This window comes from Epinephelus fuscoguttatus, linkage group LG15 (assembly GCF_011397635.1).
Source record: "Epinephelus fuscoguttatus linkage group LG15, E.fuscoguttatus.final_Chr_v1".
Classification (NCBI taxonomy): domain Eukaryota; kingdom Metazoa; phylum Chordata; class Actinopteri; order Perciformes; family Serranidae; genus Epinephelus; species Epinephelus fuscoguttatus.
This window is the reverse complement of record NC_064766.1, coordinates 12,476,033-12,503,307: the sequence shown is the minus strand read 5'-3', so window position 1 is coordinate 12,503,307 and position 27,275 is coordinate 12,476,033. Positions and strand designations below refer to the sequence as shown.

General features: G+C 40.3%; 1 protein-coding gene across 4 annotated transcripts in view; it reads right to left on the bottom strand.

The window, feature by feature from the left end:
- Positions 1–27,275, bottom strand: part of LOC125901705 (partitioning defective 3 homolog) — a 288,080-nt gene that overhangs the window by 79,389 nt on the left and 181,416 nt on the right. For 2 of the 4 annotated variants that reach the window (XM_049597558.1, XM_049597559.1), the window contains 5 exons: positions 18,809–18,995; positions 16,822–16,973; positions 15,798–15,842; positions 7,069–7,299; positions 5,789–6,032 (listed from right to left, as the gene is read on the bottom strand). In XM_049597558.1, coding sequence (XP_049453515.1) covers positions 5,789–6,032; positions 7,069–7,299; positions 15,798–15,842; positions 16,822–16,973; positions 18,809–18,995 — 859 coding nt within the window. The remainder of the gene's footprint in view (positions 1–5,788; positions 6,033–7,068; positions 7,300–15,797; positions 15,843–16,821; positions 16,974–18,808; positions 18,996–27,275) is intronic. The other 2 variants (XM_049597560.1, XM_049597562.1) reach the window with 2 other exon arrangements.

The following is a 27,275-nucleotide window of genomic DNA, read 5'->3' as shown; positions in this document are numbered from 1 at the left end:
AAGCAGTAAAACAGGTGTACCTAATAAAGTGGAAAAAGAAGTGAATTTCTTGGGCCCATTTAAAATTCTATACTAAACATAACTCATAACGTGTTAACACTTTACCATTAGCACACTATTATGCTATCCCTAGCTACCAAGGTTATGCTAACATGTGAATTTAGCTAAAGGAATAGCTAAGCCAATGTATACTTGAAGATGGCCAAGTCCATCCTGGACTTATGAAAGTTGAGCCAAAATGCTGCCATACCACGTATTTTATTTTAATTAACAACATAAGCTTACCTCTGGCGCCACCCTCAGGTCAAGCTTTAGATTTTTGCTCCACTAGTGTGATCTAAGAATAGCAAAGTAATCACTTTAGCATGCAATGAGCATGTAATGTAATGAAAGCCATCAGTCAAGTCTTAATTTGTAGGCACAGCTGGAACTACACGCAATAAGTTACGGTGAATGTAACATTATCAGCAGTCTGTTAACCATTAAAGTCATGTCTGATTCTGTTCCCCTGATTGGAGCATGATGCATGACTGTCCCACCATCCATGACAAACATCTACTTAAAAAAAATGCAAGTGTGAAATTGTGAGGAAACCGAGAACGGACAAAACCAGGCCTTGCAGTGCTTCTAGTGCGACACATCACGAAGCTTGTCACAGCGTGAGCCTTTTCTGTGTTCAGGCTTGTTCACTTGTTCATGACGAGAACACACTCACACACACACAAACACACAAACACACACACACACACACACACACACACACACACACAAAACCACTGCAAAATTAGCGTAGCCCTCGAATTTCTGGGCAACGACCATCTTTGTCGGTGCCAAGCTAACAGACTGGGTGTTGCTTCTGAGTCCAAGTGATAGAGAGAGGGAGAGAAAGAGAGGGAGGGGGAGAAAGAGAGAGAGATGGATACAGAGTTGGCAGGCTGCTCTGTTGGCAGTGGTTGATGGTAATGAGGCTTTGATTGGGACTGAGTGTGAGGCCTTCGAGACATGAGAGGGTCAGGCAGTGGCAGCTCTGTTGATCACACACACACACATGCGCGCGCACACACACACACCTCTTCTGACTTCTACAGGCCTCCTCCCACTCCTGATCCACCCCTCCTACATGCAAACACACATCAAAGTACAAGCTCCCTGACACTTCTGCACCACTCACTCACTCTCCTCTCTCTCTCACACACACACACACACACACACACACACACTCACTCGCTCACTCACTCACTCACTCAAACACATGACACTCATCGGGAGCTCTTGACGTTCTGTAAAGCCACTCAGGGGAACTAACTTGCTCACATCACAGTTGGTAGCCGCACTTTTATACGCTCTATAAAAACGGTAACGTCGTTCTCAACACATCCACCCTCTGTGGTTTGGGCCAACACACACACATTTGCATTCTGTTTCATCATGACATGTTGACACCAACACAAGTGAAACATGCAAATTATGACAACTTTTTTTTTCCCTTTTCAGTAACATATTTGCTGCTAAGTGCTCACTGCTGTGGTGTTTGCTAAACTGTAGCTCCCACATATCACCTGTCAATCAAACAATGTGGGTGTTACAAAGATGTGTGTCTTTGGATCTACTGTTAATTCTGTTTTGAGCTTCAAAGTGTGGTGCTTTTTAGTTTTTTTCCCTTCATGAGTGCAATGTGCCGTGATACAAAAAAGTGTAAGACAAGCGAATTAAATATTCCTATGAGATAGCTGACCTCCAAGCACCACACGAGTCTCTCTGTTTACCTTAAATCATGTGTTTAGAAGAGAAAAAGCTTTCATGTGCAAAGATAAATCACCAGTGTTCCGTTTCAACACTGAAACAACACTTTTGTTGATTATTCTTTTAAGTTAAGTATGTGATCCAGACTAGACTTACAGATGGGTTAAGTATATCTCACATCATTATTTTGGAGCACACAGCTGTCTCTGCTAGTAAACACTGAGTGTGGATCAAACAGGCAGTCAGATGGAGTTTTAATGGAGCAAATCTGATGTGGCCAACATTGAGCCAATCACAGTGCCATAACACTGATGTTTTGACAACGCACACAAAGCGTTGTCATCTGGGAGGAGAAAAGGACAACTGGATTTTAGTGTGTCACAACACAGAGGAATACAACAGTGTGCATTTGTTGGTGACCACGCTATGGGTGTGGATTTGTGTGCAAACTGAGAGGCGTATGCAGTGTGTGGATTGGGGATTTCAAAATATTTCGACATGTGTGTGCAGCTTGTGCGTGTCATAGAGTCCTCCCATGTCTGTGGGAGTACAATATATATCTCTATGTATGTGTGTGTTCCCTACTAATTATTCCAGTGTGTGTATGAGGGTGAACGATGGCTGCATATACGAGTTTGCAGTAATTTTCCATGTGCACCCCACTGATTACTCTGTGTGTGTGTGTGTGTATGTGTGTGTGTGTGTGTGTGTGTGTTTGTGGCCCTGACAGTGTTCCATGAGTCTCTTCTCCTCTAGAAGTAAGCTAGTGACATTTGAAGTGATCCCACCTGTTTGACACAGAGCTCTGTTGGCTTCGACCCTACAGAGGCCCTGAGGGCCAAACAGCTCAATTTGAGCTCCTGACAGCCGAGCCCATGGCTCATTCACAAACAAGTTTCCTTTTACTGTCCTCCCTCATTCTCTAGTGTAGACGCTCATTCACTGCTCTCCTCTTTACCTACTTTACATAGTACACTTCCATCTTGGAGATACACTGAAAATCTAACAAAGTGTTACAGTACGTATTCAAAGGACGACGCCATGAAAATAGAGGTTGCATACTTTTACTTAGTGACACTGAATGTTGACTTTTTTTGAGGGTCAGTTTAGACATATTGTTGATGCAACTGTAGGTGGGATTCACATCAAGGGTGACTTGGGTGAAATATATACATAGACTTTATTGGTTACACGCTAAGTACAACAAGAAGATAAAATGTCTTGTTTTTTTTTTTTTGGGTGTGAATGTTTTATAAATTGACATTAAAGATGACAGTTTGATAAAAACTTAAGGTCCACTTGGTGGCTTAGTCTGTAGCTGTCAGCTGTCATGACGATGACTCAATTGTCTTCCAGTGACCTTTCCAATATGTGACTTGCTCATTTTCAGTTACACTGACCCGTAAACATATTTTGGGTTTCATACACTGGTGCAAAAAGGACATTTTTAGCTTACTGAGGGTATTAGTATTGCTTTTACACTCCACATACTGAACAAAACACATCACATTACATAATGACTGTCACCGAACACAGATTTTAAGAAAAAGTCTGCTCACATGCTGCCAAACTACCCATTCCATACACCGTCTGTAACGGTAACTGACTGGCTACATTCGTCAATGACTGACTTGTTGATAGCCAGTAACAGCAGGTTCTACCATGGCTGCAAAGATATATGACAAAGCGCATTGGCCTTGTAAACTGGGAGTGCACGCTGTATCCCAGGGGCTGTCCCAGAGTGAAAAACAGAGAAGAGAAGCTGGGGAAACTTTTTTCGTAGCCAGCAGGGTATCAAAAACAAACATACCCAGTAAAATGGTGCAGGAAGATGGGAAAATATTGTTTATTTTGGTAGACTTCAGTCCATCTGACGAATGAAATAAGTGTACATTTAGCAATGGACTGGATCCCTTTTCATGAAAAAAACATTTTTATCAGTTTTTCTGATAGGTGGATCCTTACAGACTAAAGGAATGTAAATAATCGAGGATCGGATGCATATTTGGACTGACTGACTGCATTAAATGCAGGAAGTCACAACTTTTTTGGCTCTTCTGTTCACTATGCTGGTAAATTTGAATGAGGTATACTCTGGTGCTAACGGTTTCCTTAAAAGAAGCTCAACGACTGAACTGTGGCAAAGTTAATGATACCATACCATGTCCACACTGACACAGCATAAGCATTTATATTTTGATGTGCACATTGCCAAGCTGCTAAGATCCAGCTCTAACAGGTTGTCCCCAGCGACCGGGTGAGTTTTAAGAGTTTGTTATATTCTGAAAGCCACGACTTTGTTAATTTAAAATCAGACAAAACCCACTGTCACTGCCTTGTTACTTTAAGCCTTTCATTCACAATTTTAGGGAGACACAGAGATAGGGAGGGAGGGCGGTTTACAAGTGTTCGCTGCTGGCTTGTCATCATGCCTTTACAGGCTTCAAGATTGTATTTATTGTCTGAATTTGGGAACAAGAGCTTGATATTCTGGAAGTCAGGACTATGTTTATTTAAAGAATCAAACAAAACCCCTCATGACTAACAACTGAGATGATGACATAACTTCAAATTTGAGAAATGAGTTGCTGTGACATCCCACTGACTTAGACAGAGCACGCCACATATTTGACATAATCACCTGACAACTGAGATAATTTCATTTGCTAATGAAGACTGTGAGATGGAGCTGAAAGCTCTAAATAAAGCTGGTAAGCAAACCTTAAGTTGAGATTATTATTTGAAATTGCTCTTTACAGAGTCAGGAATAAACTTTAGGGGTTAAATATAACACTGGTTTAAACTGATGGTTGAAAGCCTCCTCCAGCCCACTCTATGCATCACTCTTTGCCTTACAAGGTATTAAGCCAGTCTCTATCAGTCTATGTTATTCAGTTTCTTCTTCCAACAATATTATTTTGTTTTTCTTTCACCACCCATTGTACCAAACTGTACCTCCCTTTCCTCCAACTTTTCTTTCTTTCTCTTCCTCTCCATCCCTGTAGACCTCATTACATTCCTCTCTCAGACAAGAGTCACTGTTTTCCCTTCCCTGTCACCGCCACTTTGGCTAATATGATATACAGATATATTACCGGCCAGCCCCTGAGGCCTTCCAACCAATCAGATGAATGGAGGACAGACCGAATGGCCCAGACACCGAAGGTAATGGGGATAGAGAAAGGGGAGGAAATGTATAGAGTATCCACTAATAGGTTGTGTGTGTGTGTATGTATGTATGTAGGAGAGAATTTCTGTCAGTTTAGCTGTAAGGGATTGTTTGACAGGTAAAATGTTTGAGACAGAATTAATAACAGGAAAATAAACCACAAAGGTCAAGTTGCCTGGAGTCTTATTAGTGTTTCCCCACACTCTTTAGTGTTGTAGCTCCACAGCTCGGGCCTGTCCTGTTCATCTGTCTCACTCACACAATAAATCATAAAGTTCTTTCAGGTACAAGTCGCCTGAAAGTGCGGTGAAATGTTATGTCTGTGTAAAGAATTTTACTGGTTGTCCATGTGTTAACAGATGTACCAATCTGATAATTTAAGGGGTCACTCAATGAGGATGTATCAGCTGTTTGCAGTAGGTACTGATCAGTGTGTCTTGGTTAGATGGACTGCTATTGATCGCATCCCACTCCTCGCCTGATCTCTAATTCAGCGTCTATGTTTTTATATAGTTTAGGTAAGTTTTGTGCTAACACTGTGCAATGGGCCGATAATAATAAAAATAATTAAGTCCAAATACTGTCAAGAAAAGTCTGCCAGGGAGTGAAAAAGTAAAACTGAACCATGAAGTAAAATCTACGACCAAAATGCATTTGAGCAAGACACTGGGTCTTCCACCGTAAACGAGACTCACTAACAGGTCTGCTGGATGTGACTGTTGCTACCTGTTGGTGTTAATCACAAATGCTTAAATTAAATTTTGACATTAGACATAAAGAAATACTTTAAAGAACGTAATTAAACTAATGTGGGTACAATTCAATGAGGGTGTGTGTTGCTTTGTAACAGGCTGGTCTGGTATTTTACAGTCTTACCTGAACATGTCCCCGAGTCCTTTCAGCATGCCCTTCTTGGGTTTCCCCTTTTCTTTCTCCTTCCCTCCCTCCTGCTGCTTCTTCTTCTCCTTCCCTCCCTTCTCTTTGTCTTTCTTCTTCTCTTCTTTGGTTCTATTAGTGCCATTGACCAGGGGTTTCTCGGAGCCGGAAAGCGGGGTCTGGTCGGCCACCGTGGACACCGAGTCTCTCCCTGATCGCGAACTCTCCTCTGTGTCCTCCTCCACTGAAGAGCGGGAAAGACATAAAAGAGGGACATAGAAAGAAACGCGGAGGAAAATGGAGAACACGTTCTTTTTAACCAATGAACAGGTAGTGTAATTTTAAGTAGAACTGTTACACATATGAAAATCCATAAGCCTAATAAATGAAAATCTATAAGACTCATAAATGTGCAATTATGCCTCCTAAGTGCCAAGAGGAGCCTAATGCAATTTAATTACATATTACAAGTGACTGAGGAGCTGTTCTACAATGAGATAGTGATCATTAGATACCATTAGACACAGACTCTTATAAAAATGGAGGAAAGCAATTCATGGATTACAATTTGATGGTACTATGGCACGTTATTCCAGCAAAATATGAGATTCTCTTTAAATAGGACACATCAGATTATCTGGGTTGTAAAATTGATATAAAGGACTATAGAATTCAACTGTTTAAATGGTTTCATTTTTGATAAGAAATATACCTTTGTTATCCATTTTTATTTAATGTTATGGGGACTTAAATGAAAGAGAAGAAGAGGATGACAAAGACCTGAGGAGGATAATCTGTGTTTGAAACTCATCCTCTTCAAGATGCCTCACATTGACAGTATGACGCATGTGACATCTAATGCAGTAGCTGGTAACACCCTGAGTCAGCGATATGCCATTGCCACAAGCAGTGATAAAATCAGCTGCCACGCATTGAGCATTAGTCAGAATGCTGTCACTCCCATGCATGAATATCGAAGCTACATTCATTTTAGTGGCTGACACATTATCAGTTTCAATATCATTGTCATTGATCACCATTGCTGTGTTAATGTCATCTCAGTAACCCATAATGCAATGTCAAGGAGGTACCATTGTACAATTTCACATTTCAGACATGCTCCAGAGGTTATACAGTGACTGAGGTTTGAAGTTCCCTGCTGAAGGACATCGACACGACTCCTGTGAAATTATGGCTGCTGTCGGCTCAAACCTGTGATATTTCAGAAACAGAACAGTCTTGTTAACTGTCGGCCGATATGCAAATGGTGGATATCTTACATGTCTCCATGCCCTCATCGTCTTCTTCCGTCGCAGCTGGTCGATCATAGGATTTGTCGATGGCTGCTCTGAAGCTCTCGTTGCAGCCCCGCCCCCTGATGATGCGGGGACGTGGCCGGTGGAAGGGAAGGTCCCCGTTGAGGGTTACCTCAGCGACAGCCGTCTGGAGGCTCTCGAGGGAGCTGGACTTCTTCAAGCCTAGCGATGGTCCAACATCTTTTGTGGAAGAACCTGATGGAAGGATACAGAGGTACTGTAGGAAAAATAAAATTTTCACCTGACACATCGAGTCTACAAAGGTGATTCTATCTTAGTACCGTATCCTGTAGTATCTAAAGGCCAGAGTCAGTCATTTCTATTCTACACCATTCTCAGCTGACTATCAGGTCATTCTTATTAACTTTAACAGCAGAGAAGAGAGGCAAATCTAATTTTTCTCAGGCAATTCCTCTTGGGAATAAAGCAAAATATGTGCAGCGGTACTTCAGCAACAATGCTGTAAAAAGTATTGAAGTGTGTACCACTGCACGCATCTAATTACAGTGAAAGGTTATCCCAATTTGCGGTCTTATTTATCTTCAGCTTTCTAATCTATTCTAATATTTCTACTACAAAAAGCTTAAATCTAGATTCACTTCCATCTTGATTTTATTCTGTTTTTACACAACCTTCCACACTTCTTAATCACTTCTTTGGTGCGGTAATAAATAACACAATCTGGTCACAATCAATATGCACACATTGACCTTGGCTGTGTCTAAAACACTCTCAAGGATAAAGGATGATGCAGTGCAAGAGAAGCAACATTATCATGAGAGTTATGTTACAATATGACTACACAGGATGATTTAAGAGGATGGATTCAGAGGATGAGAGAGAGTTGTTTTTTTTTGTTTTTTTGTTTTGGTTTAAGCACAAAAGCTGACTAAGCAATGTGACACATATTTCAAAAACAGGCCACTTCCTGCCAATTCCAAATGACCAACAACTAGAGCTGTCCAAGTATGACCTCAGAGACTGCACCATTGAATCATTTGAGTACATTTTTATTTTTGTGGTGGATTCTGGGACGCCAGTCAACCTCACCGTGACCCTCGAGGTGACAGTCCACTGAAAATGCTATTATAATACATGACGTAAGTGTGATGGCAACAACACAGAAGCCGGTGAGCATCAAAACCATTGCATAAACCAGCTATGTATCAGTAATGACATACACGCCTATTAGTGTTCCAAGTATTGCTATGGTGGAGCATCCCATTCCTCATGAGTAAATGAGAAACGCCTCGTCTACCTTAACGTGCTTATAGCCTCAGAGGACCAATAAGCAACTCTAACAACAGCATATTTAAACCTGGATACTGTTTGTTTAAGCAAGAAGGGAACTGATCAATTGTGTGTATTTGTGTGTGTTTGTGTAACATTCCTCCTGACTGACTACGAATTTCATTACAAGATGTGGCTCTGAATGAAAATAACCATCAGCAAAATAGGAGAAACATGACAGTTTAATTAAACTAAGACTATTTGTACAGTGGTGCGGGCATAATTTTTTGTTCCCATATGGCACCTTTCACAGGCTGAGAACACGTACGGTGGCAAATAAATGCAAGAAGATAAGGTGAGGAGGTATGAAGGCAAATAGGAAAGTCCTAATCTCCTGGGTGGTGTCACTTGGAGCAGAAGGCTGCAAAATACACAAGGCCTGACAGATTAACATGTGGTGCCACGACAGAGGGGAGTGAATGAAAGAGAGAGATAGGGAAGAAGGGAGTGACAGAGGAAGAGAGGAACAAAATAACGTGAAGCAAAACGAGAGTTGAAGAAGGAAGGAGGAGACAGGAAAAGTCAAACTTTTGCTACAGTGCCGATAAATTATATATTTGTGACCCATTTTCATAGATTAGTGTCTTCAGTGAGGGCAAAGGGACTCAGTCACATCATGTTTACTGTATTGCCTGCTTTTTTGTGATTTAAATTATTACTCTAAGCATAACGTACTTGGCTTTCTTGAGACAAAGTAAAATGCTCTTAAAATCAATTAGGGTGAAATATATTGAAATTTATTCAAATGACCTGCCAGGGTTGTAGAATAATCCCAAATAGTCTGGAAGCAAGCTAAAAAAGATTGCCAAGCTTCTTGTTTACAGTGAGACTGACCGAAAAAAAGAAGAAAGACGGAGAAGAAAAAATAGAAATGGAAAATTGAATACATGCAGAGTGAACAACCGAGTGGGTTGGCGGCCTCCCATTCATTCTCATCAGCCTGTCCTGTTCCCTTAACGTCTCACTGAGAGCCGGGCTGATAGGCTTTTCATGCTGCACACCCACTTTATTTAAAGGCTTTGCCCGGCGCCATTCACTACAGTCACACTTCAGTGGCGGCCTTACAAAAAAAAAAAAGAAAAAAAAAAAGGATCATGTATACTGTGTTGGAGATCTGACAAATGGCATTTAGTCACAAACATGAAAAACTTGTTTTCTTTTTGAAAGACTTTCAAATAACCTGGTGATGAGGTTCTGGTGAAACACGGTTTTGTGTCGGGCCCACGTGGCCACAGAGAATGTAGTTAGGACATTTGGAATGAACTACTTTAATAGGGCTGGCTTGTGTGGGGAAAATCAAATATCACAGTATATTTGATCCAGTATGTGGGGCTGACTATTGGTGAGAAGGTAAAAGCAAATATACGGCTGGAATAGCCTGGTTAATTCAGAAAATGACAACACTTAGTGTAATGCAGCCTTTAAAGCCAGGAGAAGACAACACTTTTACGATATCCAGTCTCGTATCACATGATAAAAAGTAAGCATGTGTACATTTTTGCCATTTCTTTTTTGACGTAAAACACCACAGCTCACATACAGTGTCTGACAGAAATGTAAAAAGACAACTAAATGGATTATTTTCAAATCTGGCAACCAGTCAGTCAGTTCAGAGTAATCTGTGTCAGTGTGTTTGGACAGAGTGATACCCCTACTCATCTGCAGATAAACACGATCCTACCAAGTTAAGCAGTGACAGGCTTACAATAACAAATACAGAGCAGTCGTGCTGCAGCTGGAACACAGAGGGGTCAGATTGGTGTCGACACCAGACACACCTGGAACTGGCAACAGCAGGGCTATTGATTCAGTCTGCATGGAGGGAATCACCTATCATTTGATTTCACTGCCTCTATCATCTCTATACAGTTCACTATGTGACGAGAAAGGATGGTAACTGAAGTTGGTTGTCCAAAATGGGGTGTTTTGTGTCTGCAAGAGTGACACATTACCACAAAATGTAACAACGAGTCACGTTGTTTGTCAGTCAAATAACATTTTGACACAATAATATAGTATCCTCCAAATCTTAACACATTTGCAGTTGTTGGCTTTTATCTTAATTAACATGTTGGCCCAGGCTGTGCCAATTCTGGATCCAGTTTTTCAAACTTTTTCTTTTGGTAACAATCTTTTATTTTACTAAAAATGTCAATTCATCAGTGTAATGATGATATCTAACCGGAAGTCAGAATCGTGTTTTACATCGCTACTATTTTAAAGGTCACTCCCCATCTACTAAGCAACACTAATCCACAAACGATATCACTGAATCCTTTTTTCAGGAATAGCGGATAATTAACTGCAAGAAATATTTCCCACGTCCCCAAATGAATTTAAATGGACTCATAATGTGAACTTTACAGGGATCACCAACGGGACACTTTCTCACAGGGATTTATGATATATCAAAAAAAAAAAAAAAAAAAGACATTGCCAACAGTCCTGTATTGTCTTGCATCGTTGAAGTGTCCTTGTCCAACATGTGGCAGCGGCCTGTGTCAATAAACCTCTCATCCAATCACAGCTTGAGAGGCGATGGCTACTCTATCCCATCTCTCAGAGCTGTCACAGTCTTTGGTTTCAGCAGGCTGGTTGTGTTTTGGCTTTGGGAAATGGACCATGGATCATTTAGACTAACTGGGGAGTAGAGATCTTTTTTTTAAATATTGGTAAAGTGACACCAGGGGCCCACAAAGTGAAAATAAACCTTGCACGCATAAATAAACAGGGTGAAATCTATTAGGCCAAAACATTAGGGGAAACTGAATGGGTACTAAACTCCAAACTACAAACATACCTTCTTTTCTCATAATATTCACATTAAATATAAACCCGAAAAACAATTATAGATCAGTATCTGTACCCTAAATATCTGCCAGTGTGATGAGTTTGTGTGTGATTTAAGAATTTCAATGTAATAATCAGATCAGTTTGATTCAGACAACACAATGGAACTTAACTAAAGATCATTCAATGATTGGCAGTGAAGGAAACTTGATTATCAACAGAAACAAGTGCTCTCACATCATGTGCACATTTTTTCATGGGCTTGATTGGAGACAAGTTAAAAATGCCACAGCAGTGATAAAACTAGCTTCTTATTAAGCGTCAGATGGAAAGAAAGTTTTGAAATTGAGATAATATGGGCCACTACTGGTCTGTATAACTGTTCAGTCAGTCAGTTAGCACCTAACAGCCACCACCAGTGGTGCTGAAATGACTTAACTGAAAACTCGGCCAACAAATCCAAATTGTAAGTCACCCAGCTGTCATTTTAAAAGCCAGCGCCCACATTGTGTAAGTAGCAAATGTACTTTGACTCCTCTATGTGCCCGTGAGTGTAGTTCTTTAAATGAGGTGTGGTGTATTGATATTTTGAGGCAGCTGAAAGCCACTGCATCATTGACCAAAAGCCTGGTTTAAGGTCAGAATGGTGCAGTATTTCCTATTTTCCTGCTAATTAAAGGGAGCATTATTCAGATATTCAGATGCGTCTACGTACAATGTCTGTACATCCTGCTTACACAAAAAAGGGATGCACAAATGGGTAACAGGTGGGTGAAATAATACATCCTTAATGAGGAGAAATATTAATTATGTTCTCTAAATTGTAACAAACCACAGTTTCTCCAATTTGCCAAATCCACTATGTAAATATCATGTAACAGGTGCAGGCACACCTGGCTTTTAAAGGGAATGGGAGGTGACACTCTGATTGTTGGAGTTCATGTTACACCCACAACACACCTATGATTAATTAAGGAACTAAACACAACCCCTTTGCCCTGTGCATCTTACACTGTACCCAAACTATGCAGCGTTAAACTAGCAAAAATGAAGTTGGACACATTCTTAATGCACTTGTGCGATCCACTTCAGACCACGCGCTTTAGATCGTTTGAATAGGGCCAGACTTTTAACCATTATCAAACTGGTCGATTTTCCAAACTCACCATTTTTTGTGATTGTGCAAATTTTGACTGTCCACTCCTAAAAGCCAAAGTGAAGGCCGCATGACATTATGATGCATGCAAAGTGTGACCGACATGGAATTTTGTCTCCTACTAAGTGTCACTATTTCGTTTAACCATGACTGTGATCTTCCAATACCCTTAACTGAACAGACTGGGTTGCCTAAACTTAACCAGGCCTTAACCTTAGACATAGCAGATCAAAGAATCATTGCTGTTACTGACATAAGGTTAATTTAACATGGCTCTGACAAACTACATATTTTGTCATTTAGGTATGGGGACTTGATCGATTTTGACTTGTTAACTTTTCCTACTTGTTGTCACATTATGCAATCATACAGCTGACTCATCTGTTGCCACCATTTGGCAGATACACCTAATCCTTGCCGACTCATGATATCGTAACATGACAGAAAGTTGGAAACAATCTCTCCATCTTCTTTCTGCCCACACACTGTTAAAAGGTTTCAGTGAAAGTATTACAATAGTTAACAAAGTATCCATTTTTGCTTTTCTACCAAACCTCTTTCTATCCTCTTGCCACTTTCTCTGTGCCTCCATTCTCACACTATTATGTAGTAAGAGTTCACAGCCATATCTGCAAGTTACCAAGACAGCTTCCATCTCACATTCTAAACCTCTCATCTCTCTTTTTCTTCCTCTCTACACGTCTTCCTTCAGCCAGGTCCGTTCTTTTGTCCAAGTCGCTGATATCAGAGGCAGGCCTTCTATTCAGTCGAGGCGACAGTGAAAATACACAAGACTTGACAATGACGGATGACTCGCTGTCAGGTCGCTGCCTTAACCAAGGACAGAGTGCTTTTTCTGCTGTCCCTCTCCTCGCACACACGTGTACACTCCCAACACACTCACATGCAAAACAATTAGTGCTACAGCCGCATCTGAGGCAAAAGGGAGAAAATCAAATCTGTAGTCACCCGACTGCTTTCACAACCATGTTCAGCAGCGACCTCAAACTGTGGCGAGGAGTGCGAGTCTTCACTCTGCAGTCTGACAAATTTGTCTTGTCAAGAGCAAAACACCAAACACAGGGACCACTACACAAATGCATAAAGAGCAGAGCGGTGGATAAACCGTCTGAATCACAACAGCAAGTTATCCACTGAATTTGTATTTGTAAATCAATATGTGCAATATAAAGTCTGTCATTGTTGTTCCTGTACAATTTGTGTCACGTCCTGTACCCATTATGAATCGATTCGTTCTACAAAGCCACAGAGACAGGTTGCAGTTCATTTATAGTTCTCGGCACAAACATATTTTCTTACTCTGGATTAAGGATAGACCGATACATCGGCCGGCTGATATATTGGGCCGATATTTGAGTTTTTTACTTGTATCGGCATCGGCCGATACGCGCGCGGGTTCGCAGATTTATTTTTCCCTGGCATGATTTACAGACAGGCATCCACGGGCAGCTCTGCGTTGCCGGAAGACCCTGCAGTGCACATGCAGCGAATCCTACTGTGTACAGTAGCTGTTGTTTTATTTGTGCTTCAGCTTAAATATTTGTTTATTTTATAAGACATTACTGGAAGATTTAAGAGCACTGAACTCTTTTTTTTATTTGAATGTATAATAATAATAATATTCTACCTGTTCTACCTCAACTTTCCATCTTGTTTAAGTATTTTCTACTGTTCAATAAATGTTTCTTATTTTAAACTTGAGACCTGTAATATTTGTTATCATTGTGTCATTTTTTTGATGTAAATTGAGGGAGCAAAAGCAGTATCGGCCCCAAATATTGGCTCAAGAAAATCATCAGTCCATAATCGGTCATCGGCTAAGGGTGATGGAAAAAAATCGGTATCCGCATCGGCCCTAAAAAATCCATATCGGTCTATCCCTACTCTGGATCACCTCAGCAGCTACAAGTGTTCCCTGAAGGTTTATAATGTATCATCAAAAAATAAACACTAGTCTGTTTATATCTTAAATGAAGAAAAAATGGGCTGCAAAGAAAGATCAGAGATAATATGAAGAAGCTGGGACAGAGGGGTTTAAGTTTTTTTGACCAAGTACCTGTGCCAACACCAGTACCCTTAAAGTAATAACAATACCAAAAGAGTACTTCATTGGATAACCATAATGTGAATGGACTGGCCTGAAGCATAGCCATACTTTCAAACGTTTGGTTGGCATCTCGGCAGGCTGAACTGCCAACGCCGTCAAATATGCTGCACTCGACAGTGTCAAGGCTAACTGTTAGCATCAAAAGGCTACAGTTACCTAGAGGTAATTAATGGATTAAACAGTAAAGTTGAGTTTAACAGCTGCTGCTGTTGTGTTAACACATGCTAAATGTGCAGACATTGAACTGACCACTTGCAAAGAGGAGAGCAGCTCGAGAGACGGCAGCAACAGAAAGTTTGCTGATCCAGCAGGAGGTCAGAATGGTCCATAATCAGACCCCCAGTACAGTTACAGAGTACAGTTAAAATTTTGCTTTTTATTTCTAATTTCCCCAAATTTGCAGGCACGCTCATTAACATTTTGATAAAAAGTATTGTTACTACATTCATTTGCTTTCAAAGCTGTTTGTTATTCACACAAACTCAACTTTCTCTATGTTTTCCAGTTGTCTTGGCAAGCACAATGTTTAATTCTACATCAAGTATTTCTAGGTTTAGGGTTAGTAGGCAGGATGTAATTCTATCAGTATGACATATTACTACTATACACACTTTACTCTGCTGCAGATTTTCTCTTAATAATATTAACAACCATTTTATTGCACTCATTAATGCTAGTTTTGCTACTTCGCTGTTCTTTTTAATCACTGTTAAGTTACTGTCAATTTAACTCGACACTTCCTGCAAATGTATTTCAAATTAAAAAAACCTTTCAGCAGCTCATAAGGCATGCATAATCTTCCCCTTCCCTAGTATGCTTTTTATTTTAAACTTCTGCTGTTGTCAAGCATTGCAATTTATTGATAGCTGCTTAAAAGAACAGCAAAGTCGAAATGATCACAGAAAAATTGTGAATGAAAACAGTATTTGTCAGAGCAGCAGAGCGGTACGTTCGACATGACTTGTGTTGCACTGATTGCATAAACTGTGAAAATGTATATTTTACAGAATTTGCTATGAGAGCCATTCAAGTGCAGATAATTTCATCTCTTCCCTCTTTTGCGTGTTCTGGACACAGGCTCCATTATTTCAATACCAGCTTTTATGTACTCCGTGTGAATGGATAATAATATATCATGTGGTATTACATCATAAAACAGCAACACTCTGAATGAATCCTATCTCCTAGGGCTTTTAGTTCAACATAAAAAGTCAAATATTGCTTATACCCCTCAGTCTCAGGCTTTGGATATGCACCTTGAGAATAAAAATGATTGTGATGGTGGCGATGGAAGTATTCCGTTCTACCTTTTAATGCACCGTTCCTTACCTGTGTTGGTCTCAGGACGAGGGGTGAGGTTAATCTCGTCGGCTACTGTTAAAGGAAGGGGAAGGAAAGAGGAGAGGGATACAAACATTTGGGGTTCAGTTAGTGCTCATGACATTCCACATGCAACATCCAGGTAGCGCTGCAAACATCACAAACTGCTTCATCTCAATTAGGATCGGACGCCATGCGAGACAAGGAGGTGGGGGAGGAGTGGGGGGAGTTGGGAAATGAAAAGAGGGTTTGAGGATAGCAATCAGACTTGTTGTGATATCAACACGGCACAGAGCGGCAATCTGGTCGGGAAGATTAGATATGATTATAGAGAGTGCGAGCAGAGAGACTGTTGCAGCCAAAGCAATCAGCGACTGTTCGAAGCCATTTCAAGGTGAATCAACACAGTGAAGTTCTTGACTTTGGCAAGAGATGCAGAGTCTGTTTCCATACAGAGGCAAGGGGGTGGAATACATTTAAAATATAAGGAACATGTTTGAAACATGGGGACGTGCAGGGATATGCGCAAAAGTTAACAGGAAATCTGACTTTTCTTAGTTTATCAAATGACTCTACAGAAATGTGTACACAAGCCTTGAATGCTTAATTTTCCAAAAGGAGATTACACATCAAATCTCATTTTCTAAATCTGTAGGGGGGATAAAAACAGCAATTCTGTTTTGTGATCCTGGGTTTACCCCAAGTGAGTAGTTATGGTCCATATCATGTTCTGAGCACCAACAGTGTATGGCTGAAGAGAAGCACTGTACCTTAACCGTAGCACATCTTAAAAATTGCAGAATTGACATGTGAGGGAAACGAGCAGGCTAAGGAAGGACAAAAATGACTTTAAGGATATAATATCTTAGTCTCCGACTGACGATATGAATATGTTCATATTGTGTGACTGAAAGCAAGTGAAGGTTTTCACATTCCCCCTCCATCCCTGCTCTTGGACAGCAAGTCATATCCACCTGGAATCTAATGAACATCCCACATTATGGAAGGCACATGGACATTTTGAAAATTGTACCTAGGTCCATGCTCTTGGACTTGCGTGTCTTGATGATCTCGAGCTGAGCGGCATCTCCAAACTGCTTGGTGCGTTTCTCCGACATGCTCTGGCGTCCGAAGCCTTCCCTTTGGAAAGCGCCGTCTGGATTATTTTCATCTGGATTCACAGAGCTGGGATAAGGGTTTGACAGAAAGACAAGACTGACTTTATTTCTCCAGTACAGGGGAAACTTTCATAGCCCTACATGGAAGTACAAGAACAGATGATTAGTATAGTAACTAAAACTTTTAGCATTTTCTTTATAAAATATGGAGACTTAAAATGAAAATAAATAGGAGGAAGTACAGAAGGAGGCAACGTAGTCCCATCTCATCAATACCTGAGCTTGGTCAGTGGCCCTCAGCGTCAAATACCAATGCACAGATGCAACAGATGGTGGCATTTTTTGACACTCCAATTAACTAATGTGGTCGTATGTATAACATTCTACGCTAGTGATGTATTTCATGTAACGTTACATAAAGATAGTAACACCGTACTTATTTTTAAGCCAAACTGTGATGCTTTTTTCCAAACCTTACCACATTCTGTTGTTGCCTACACCTTAGGAAGTAAACCTAAAAACAAAGTTTATACCTGCATTCTAAGTTTATTCTAAAAAGAGACTGAATACATTTAATGAGTGGAAACTGCGAGAATGGGAGTTTATCTGAAAAAGACACAATGCATGTAATGAGAATAAACTGACTCAACCTCCCTGAGCATTCAAAACTGACACTGGAGGGGTACCTAGAGTGTCACAGTTGGATGTGCGGAGCCACTGATTAAGTGTCGGTATTTGACGAGTTGGGAGTGAGAATGTGTTGCACAAAGGAAAAAGAAGAGCCACCGACATGGCACAAAGACAGGGCTGAATGAGGCGACTAAGTGAAAAAGGTTCATAAAAGTTCAAAGAAGCTCTCTTGTTTTGAACTCATAGGGTTCACAGAAGGAAACAGAGGGTGAACAAGAGATGGACAGGAATCTAGGAAAGAATTAGAAGAGATAAAAAAGTGGAATAATTAGAAAAGGAAGGATTGGGGCAATGAGAGAGTGAGTTACAAACAGAAAGACAGCATGGGAGGAAAAAATTTAAGAGAAAGACAGAATGCTCAGAGAATGTAAGAAAAGAGAAAGACAGAGCTTTAAACAGAAGAAAGTAAATGGGTGGCAGAGAAATAATGAGAGGCAGTGAAAGAAAAAGATGAAAGTGAGACCGACACAGAGGAAAAAGCTCAACAAAAAATTGTATGAGAGAAAAGACGAGGCAGTGTGGGACAGATAAGGCCGAGAGATAACGCATAGGGAGAGAGTTAAACAAAAGAGGAGCAAAATAAGATATGAAAAGAGTAATCGGGGAGGAAAGTGAAGAAAGAAGAAACAAATGAGACACAATGAGAAACCGAGGGATGTCTTTGGAAGTCACTGTATAGAAAGATTCATGCTATGGTCATCTTAGGGACTAGACTATCACTTTAATAAAAAGGGTAAGAATAAAACGTAATTTATTGGATGATCTTATAATGATCAGTTGCAGCTCTAAGTTTAAAAACACAACAGGCCCCCAGCAGCATCGTGTCAGAACAGGGGTCCTTCACATCAGGCTGAGAGGCCAGTGCAGAAAAAAGCTGCCCCAGTGAGCTCTGCTTACAATCAGAGGGCAATCAAGAAAAGAACACACTTGCACAAATATAGTCCAACCAACAACAAAAGAGACACACTGACCTTGTTCAAATAACAAGCTTTTAGAAGGTGAAATAAAATGAAAGTATTTGCTACGCAGGTAGTTCTAGGCTTGTCCACAGTTTAAGACCAAAGCAAAGTGAGTCAAATGTGGTGCTACTGTTCAAACAGTGATGACAAATTGACCTTAAAATGCTAACTCTATAGAGAAACTCTTTAGCTTAAGAGTCTACACTGTGTTGAAGAAAGACTCTGAGGTAGGAAAAATCTAAGCTTTGCCCACCTCTCGTTCTGAGGGGGCAGCTCTTTGGCCCACGGCGGTGTCATGTCAGCGGAGAAGCCCACATCATCGTGGGAGCTGGACGATGACTGGTCAGAGAGGTGAGACGGGAGGAGGGGCGGCCGGTCGTCCTCTATGATCACAGTGTCGTCCTGCGGCATGTTGACGGTGGGTGAGAGCTGGTAGTTTCCTGGAGGAGACAAGATCATTTTTATTTATTCCACTACTCTTTTCATTCATCATAGACTGTCAGCTGTCTCTACGAAGTTTAATATTCAAAGAGTTTTCCCGTTCTTCCTACTCTGTAAGCTGCCATGTTCACATGACTTATGATTGACCGAATCGATATGTATAAATAATAAATGATTAATGTCAAGTTCTCCTTGAGAGTCAAGGTGTGTCTTTCTCAAGTCTAGTTCTGTCTGATGCAACATCATCAACAGTGAGAAATCTGTCATACTAGAAAAGATCAATACACTGTAGATTCAATAGACCAAAACACAATGAGTCTGTCTACAAATACCTTAAACCAGGGGTCGCGTTAACCGGATATTCTCGGTCATTGACCGATTTTTTAACACAATGACTGGAAAATCTGAAGGCCGTCAGTCATTTTGACCGGTTGCAATTACCACCCCTGCCCACTTGGCGGCGGAGTGCACAGTCAGTGTTTTAAGTGGCTGCCGTTTTCACACTGCAGAGAAAAAGTCATTCATCTGCTTCATATAGCGTTGTTAACATAACAGCCTGGACACACCAGATGCGGTAGTGCCGCAGAAGTCCTGCGAGTATACTCGCAGGCGCTTGACTGTCCACACAGGCAGCGCATTTCTCCTGCGCTCTCCACGCTGGTTAAACATCGACTCCACTCGTCTGTTCCCGTCAGTACTCGTTTTTTCACTTCAACAGGTCATTTTAAACATGGGTAAGGCCATATTTGAATCGTTTTTCATAACGTAATAAGTTAATGACAATTTATCATTGCATGTTCATGTATTGAGCGTGTTGGATAAACACTGAATGAATAGGGCATATTGTTCTGACCACTTTATTCATGTAGTTATGTCTGTAGGCTCAGTGACATAAAATTAAAATTGTAATGAAGTGATTATGGTATTGAAAAATGTGTTCGGTTATGCACTGTTGTGTTATTTTGAATTATAAACACGGTATTTTCTCCTCACATTCCTCAGTTTGTGCTGTTGTTATTTTATTTTGAAAATTGGCAGAAGCGCTCGCGTGAAAATTAGACCAGATGTCAAACTGAAGCACTGCGGTGTGTGGATGTGACTGTTCATCTTTTCATTCATGTCCTTATTAATGCACACTTTATAACTTGCTTGTTGGATTTACTAAACACGAACGAATGAAAACTAAATGTCTTTGAATATCTTTATTATCATTTAAAAACGAAAATTAAAATGACCGGTAAAAACAGATTATGACCGGATTTTTATGACCCTGACGGTCAAAATGACCGGCGACGAAAACGTCTGCCTTAAACTAATGCAAAATAAGCTTTGTCATGTGTTTGCTTGATTAAAATCATCGGTAACACTTTACTTGAAGGTATCTACATAACTATGACATGACATGGTCATGAACCTGTCATGAACATTATGTACATGTCATAAACGTCTATGACTGCTGTCATTAAGTGTCCTTCGGGTTTTGTAATGACAAGTTGACACTGTTTGGGTTGTCTTGATTATGACAACTTGACATTCATCAAAGTGATGTCTTTGTCATGTCAAGTTGACATTAAATTTGTTTGGGATGTCTTTATTATGACAACTTGACATTAACGAGGATGACATTACCAGAGGATGTCTCTGTCATAACAACTTGACATCAACAAGAAATGCACCTCTTTTTGTGTTGATGTCAAGTTGTTATAATCAAGACAACCCAAACAATGTCAATTTGTTATTACAAAAAACGATGATGACACTTAATGACAGCAGTCATAAATGTTTATGACATGTACATGATGTTTACGACAAGTGTCATGTCACCCTTATGTAGACACCTTTAAGTAAAGTGTTACCAAATCATCTTATGTCCATCCTATACTTAAAGGGGTGGTTTGACATTTTCAAAAAATGCACTTACATATAGCAAGAGTTGGATGAGAGGATAGAGACCACCCATGTCTGTACATAATGGGCTGGAGCTGGGAAACAATTAGCTTAGCTTACTATAAAGACTGGAGACAGTGGAAAACAGCTAGCCTGGTTCTTTGCATTGTTCAATTTGTGGTTTTAGAGGGAGTTTGTGTAACTTTTCCTTAAAAAACAGTTAATCAACATGGTCAGTCCTTTTATGTTCTGGTTGCCTGGCATGGTGATGGCAAGACTTCAGCAAGATAATGTTTCTGGCTGCTGTTTTGCTGACACATAAAGCACAAAACTCTATAAAACCCACAAACTGTTGTTTTATTTTGCACAAATAAAACCACACAAGATAAATCATGTTAATGTGTAAATTGCAAAGATGTTGGGAGGTGTATTTTTTTTTCAATTTAGGAAAAGGTTTTGCTGTTTCTGCTTCCAGTCTTTATGCTAAGATATGCTAATTGCCTCCTAATCCCAGCTCTGTGTTTAATGCACAGTTATGAGAGTGATATCAAACTTTTCATCGCACTCTCTGCAAGAAAACTAATAGTATATTTTCCTAAAATGTCGAACGATTCTTTTAATATGCTGTTAAGCTCTTCAATCTTCCCACATGAATCAGATCCATTCGACCTCTGCTCTGCTCAATGTCGTGCCTTTTGTCATGTGCACACAACAAAACCACAGTTACAGAAAGGTTAACATTTCAACAGTATCTAAGAGGAACATTTTCATGCTCTGCTTCTTCTCATTGCTCAGTATAATGTATACAATAAATATGGATATCAATGATGAATCACTGCACAGCTGCTGAGAATCTGCACAACGACCACCATCACTGTCAGATGACGCATGACGTGAATCAGCATATGCATAAATTATGAGTGTCACACTAACACAGCAGTCTGTTTCGATGCTGAGTGAGAACTACGTAAATGTGATTAGAGGACATGTGATGAATATTTCACCTTTAAGTGCAACAGGAATTGACTGAAAGAATAAATATATGGGAAAAATAAGACTCTGGTCTGACAAAATGATTCTTTTTTTTTTTCCAGCTCCTTGGAGGATAACAAAAAAAAAAAAAAAAAAAAAAAAATCATCTACACAAAATAAAACACTTGTAAAATCTTAGAAAAAGCTGGTCAGTTACCCAGCTCTTTGCACAACACCCTCAGGAATGAATATATTCGTGACAGCCAACTGCTGTATTAAGCATGAGACTGCTGGAACTGTTTAATGCTCCAACTACAGGAAAACGAGTTTACAAAATTAAGCAAAAAAAATAAAATAAAATAAAATAAAAAAAATAAAAAAAATACAGGGCAACTTTTTAAACCACAAAACATATTTTGAAGTTTAAAAGCAGAATGAAACTGCTCCTGGCTAATCAGCTTATACCAAGTAGAGTTTGGCAGCAGGCACAATGGTGTTCCTATGTCAAAACACTATGATTAATTCAAGCTGTGCCCTCACAAATAAAGATAAAAACTTCCCTGCGCTGAGGCGAAAAAATAAAACAGTCCCCTTTCTCTGCCTCTGAAAAGCAAGGCTTAAAACCTCCCATTGATATGCAGCGCATGACTCTGTCTTTAATCTGTATTTTGAAATTGGGAGCGGGGGGGCTCCGCTGCATCAAAAGAAGGGCAGCTTCAATGCATCATAAAAGCCTTGTGCACTGAGCTCTGGGAGAAGTTTGTTTGTCTTTAGAAAGCGTTAGGCTTTAAAGACGGAGACCTGGAGGTCTGAGCCAGGCCTGCTGTTTGTTTCTCATAACCGCGCACCGAGGGGATCAATGTGCGACTGGGTGCTGCTGCTTCCAGCCAGCGTGGGTGAATGACCTGATGTAAATGGAGCTGAAAGGAGGAAGAAAGGGGGGACAGGATGGTGAAAGTGTTAGTGTCTGTGAAGGTGGTTTAAAAAGTCATCTGTCACTGCTCTTTGTCTTTTTCTTTGAATAATAAGAAGTTACAAAGTGTGCTTCTATTCACATTAACCCACTAATGCAGTTTGTACTTTCTAACAGTTTGTACTGTTTAACTCTGAGTGTTCTTTTTTTCAAATTTGAGAAGACAACACGTAACTTGCAGTTGTTAAAATGGCAAAATAATCTCATTGATATCTAGTACACTAGAAATGCACTCCAAAAACTCCAAAACATGTTAATTTCAGTTGGTTTGGTTTGCTTCAATCCATCAGTTACTTGCATCCTGATACACTGATTGTTGTGTCAGGGTATGTTTACACATTTATGTTTGTATTGTGGTACACATAAACATAGATTATGTAATTAATTTAACATTCTAATACACACACCTATTTCAGCACGGTCTACCTAAAACAAATCAACTGATGATTGTTAGTTGCAGCGCCCGACAGCTGGATCCTTACAATGTCACAAGATCACGAAGGAATTGCAAGATTACATAATAATCCATCTTGTCACCTTTCAAGTAAGTAAGACTATAGAGAGATTATTAACATTTGAATAGTAAGTAAGAGGTAAATACATGTATACATGCTGTTTCTTGTGAGGAGCTACTGGCAGCTACAGGTGTGTTTTAGGTGTGTGTGACAAAGACACTCAGAATTCAAATCAGATTTGGCCATCTAATACTAATATTCAACTTTTCGTAAATGTGCAACAACGTTTTTTGCCACCACTAGATATCAAACAAAAGCCAGTCACTGTCACATTAAGTGACTGTGAGCAGTGAATTCACCACTTCCAAGCAGAAGAGAGATTGTGATGCTATTTCGGAGCCTTAAGATGGAAAGTTTCTCCTCCTCTGTGCCGCTGTATCACGCCTGCAGCTGACCGTACCTGAGAGTAGCGTGAAAATCAAGAGTGCTTACTCTAACGAGTTAGCTTACGCAGCAAAATCCGGGGACCAAAACATCCCCAGAACTACACTGCACAGCACACTGACTACACTGACTAGCAAAAAAAAATAACTAAATAAAAACACAACGACTGCCTGACTGGAAGCTACTGTAGTGGTTTTAGAGGGGTCTCCAACTGACAAATCTCTGTCAAGGGGCAGCATCAGGGCAGAGAGAGAGTATTTCTCCACTGAAAGAAGAGTAAAGAACGACACTGAGGTATTTTTTGATGGAAAAGATGTCTTCGCTGTTCCCCCAACCAGCTGTTGACTCGGACTAATTGGCTCAAGTTTGCCTGTGATAGGTGGTGATAGACGATATACGAATCGTTCATACAATCACCGGCCAATTATTTTTTGAAAGTATCCACCCTTTCGGGGTTTCCAATGAAGGCTACTTAAATGGTTCTGAGACTTTTTGCGGAAGTGTGTGAGACCATGTGGTGTTGGATCATCTGACCCTTTGGACAGAAAGTTTTTCAGGATAAACTGCACTGTAGAACAAACGGAGAAGTTAAGGTAGGGAGACCATATTTAGACAGTATTCTTACGGTTTCTGGTGTAAATTCTGCCATGGGCTGTACCTGGGTAGTTTTTACTGATGGACATTCTTCTTGAAAGTGACAACAAAAGCTGAAAAGTCGAGAGTCTAAGCAGTTTGTTAAAGTTCTTCAGAAAGTAAATTCTTAAGTAAGTACCACTGTTCATTGGGAGAAACAGTGGGGGGTCAAAGGATAACATGTAGGGACACTGTTGGTGCCTCCAATGGAAAATGAGAAAAGTTCTATTTTTAAAAAGTAACTGATATTGGAAACCAATTATCACTACATTTTTGACCAAATGCCTTGATATCGATATTGTGATTATATTGGAGATTTGACTATTGGTGCTTGCACAACATATTTACACAAGAATATTTTTGAGTTCAGAAAATTACATCACATTACTGTTATGCAGCCTTTAAAACCAAAAATAACAACATTTATGATATTAGGATATCCAAAATCTAAGATTGTATCTAGCCTCATGTCACTATATCAACATAATATTAATATATTGCCAGCCCTAATGTGCATCAGGTAGATCTAAGAATGCATCTGTGTGTTTGTAAATGAGCATTTATCACACACACATATTAAGTGTGCTGGACTGCATCTGCCAAAGTGTGTGAGTGCATGCCCTTAACATGGTCAGACCTTTCGTGCACTAACTGAACTGTTACAGTGGCTTCTCTTCATCTATGTGTGTGTGTGCTCCTTCAGCCCCCTCCTGCTGCGTGTGTTTGTTATTCGCTGAGAATTTGGGAGTCCGGGTGAGTCCTCTAACACAGCATGGCCACTTCTCTCTCTCTCTCTCTCAGACCACACGCACACACATACACTTCACACACACAAAAGCGTCCACACACACGTGCATTCACAGAACCACTTAATCCCATTTCCCTAAGCAGTCCAATGCGCGACACTGAGAATCCCATCAATGTCACAGTTTGAATCACTGCAGTACAATCAACTGGCAGCTACTGAGTAGAAAGCCAATGAATCTGTCAACTCACTAGCCTGGTAAAAGGAGGGGAAAAAAAAGCCTCTTTGTTTTAGTGCCAGCACCCGAGGGCAGCCATCCGCCGGCAACAAAAGCACTGCCATGTGGACGGAGCGCACACCCATCACCTGAGAATCAAACCAAAAAACACACATTATCTTTCCCAGTGGCTGTAATAATTTCTGACTGAGCTGCAGTGAAACAATAGGTGGCATTTCATTTGAGATTCTCTGCGAGAGTCTATTATCAGACGCTTTTTGTGCAAAATCACTGAATACTTGAGGGCAAAGGGGGGGCATGAAATGGCCAGGAGGAAAGAAGGGGGCTGAACAGACTTTCTAGATGAAAATGAAGATAGCAAGAGGTGAGAATAACCCAGGATGAAAGACATGCTGAGGAGTTTTTTTTTTCTCTCTTTTCATTTTGTCTTGGTCTATTTGCATAATTAGTAAGGAGGTTATTGCCAGGGGTGCTGGGCCTTGAAAGCTATTGGCCTACAGGAATAATTAAGTCACTCTTATCCCGGGCATCTTCAGAGTGCAGAAAGCCAACAAGTGATCTAAGAGTGTGCATGGGCCAAAACCCAAACTGATATGTTCTGAATGGAAATGATGTTGTCTTCTAAGAAAGCCTAATATGCATGATTTATTTTTTGTGGCACCCTCACGAAGAGAGAAAAGACTTATTCCAAGCAACTGCGAAAAGACCCCTGCAGCACTCACACACACACACTTTTATTTATTCAAGGGAGGTTTGCTGAGCAGGCAGAGCACTGCTTCGTATTCACACACGTTCACATCTGGGAGCTGCCAAGTGCATCTACAGACTTCTGCTGTTGGCTTCCGAGCAGCAGCACTGCAGCAGCTGAGAGCCGGGCGTCTGCTTTTCCAGACCATTCCACGGTATTTAAACCCGACATGACACAACTGCTTCTGTTTGTGAATCACCACATTTATTAAGACGAGAAAAAAATTACCACATGTGGCAACAATAAATAAGCTCCTGCATTCTCCTATAGGAATTTCAGGACCACACAAGTTAGAAGTTACAGACCCTTCAGCAGCTCTATCATCATAAATACAAGCACGGCGCCAAGCATTGGCCAAACTGCTGAAATGTATTTTAAAGGGTTGGTTCACCCAAACAAGTCAGATGGAGTGTGGCTGTGGACCTAGTTATGGTTTTAATTGTCTATGTTTTGAGATATTTGAGATATCAGTGAAGCTTAATTAAATTGTATTTGTGGTGTTCACTGCATTGAAAAATAAATGTATAAATGTTGAGCCGAACTATGATGATGTTTTTTTTGCTTTTACTGCCTAAACCTAACCCTGTGCTTTGGTTGCAAAAGGAAATAAACACAAATAGGAGATGTTTTATCTACGTTGTAACGATATTTTGAAAACGACTGTATGTATCTGACGAGCAGAAACTGTACATGTCCTGTGAAAAGGAAAAAACATAATGCATGTAAGAAGCATAAATTGACACCACGTCCCGGAATGTCAACAACAGACGCAAGAAGATACCTAGCATGTAATATGGAGACGTGAAGGTCCACTGACAAAACAGCGATATTTGACAGGATGTGATAGGTGGCCAGGCCATTTGAGATTTCAATTCATCACTAAATATACTGCGAAAAATAATTAATTAAAATACCAAGAGGGTGGCGTGTGGGTTTGGAAAAACTGTATTTTGATGGTAATTTAACAAACAACTTGGGAACTCCAGTGCCTTAACTTCATTGGCAGATGCTAGACCTTTAAGGTATCGACCGAAATAACCCAGCAAGTGCTACTGAAACTTAATAACTGCATTTGATTCTTTTTGCTCCCAAATCTAGGGAAAAAATACAATTTATATGGTTTTCTTTCATTTAATGGGACCTGTGATTGGCCACCCACTGCAGCAGCTACAGCACATACAGCC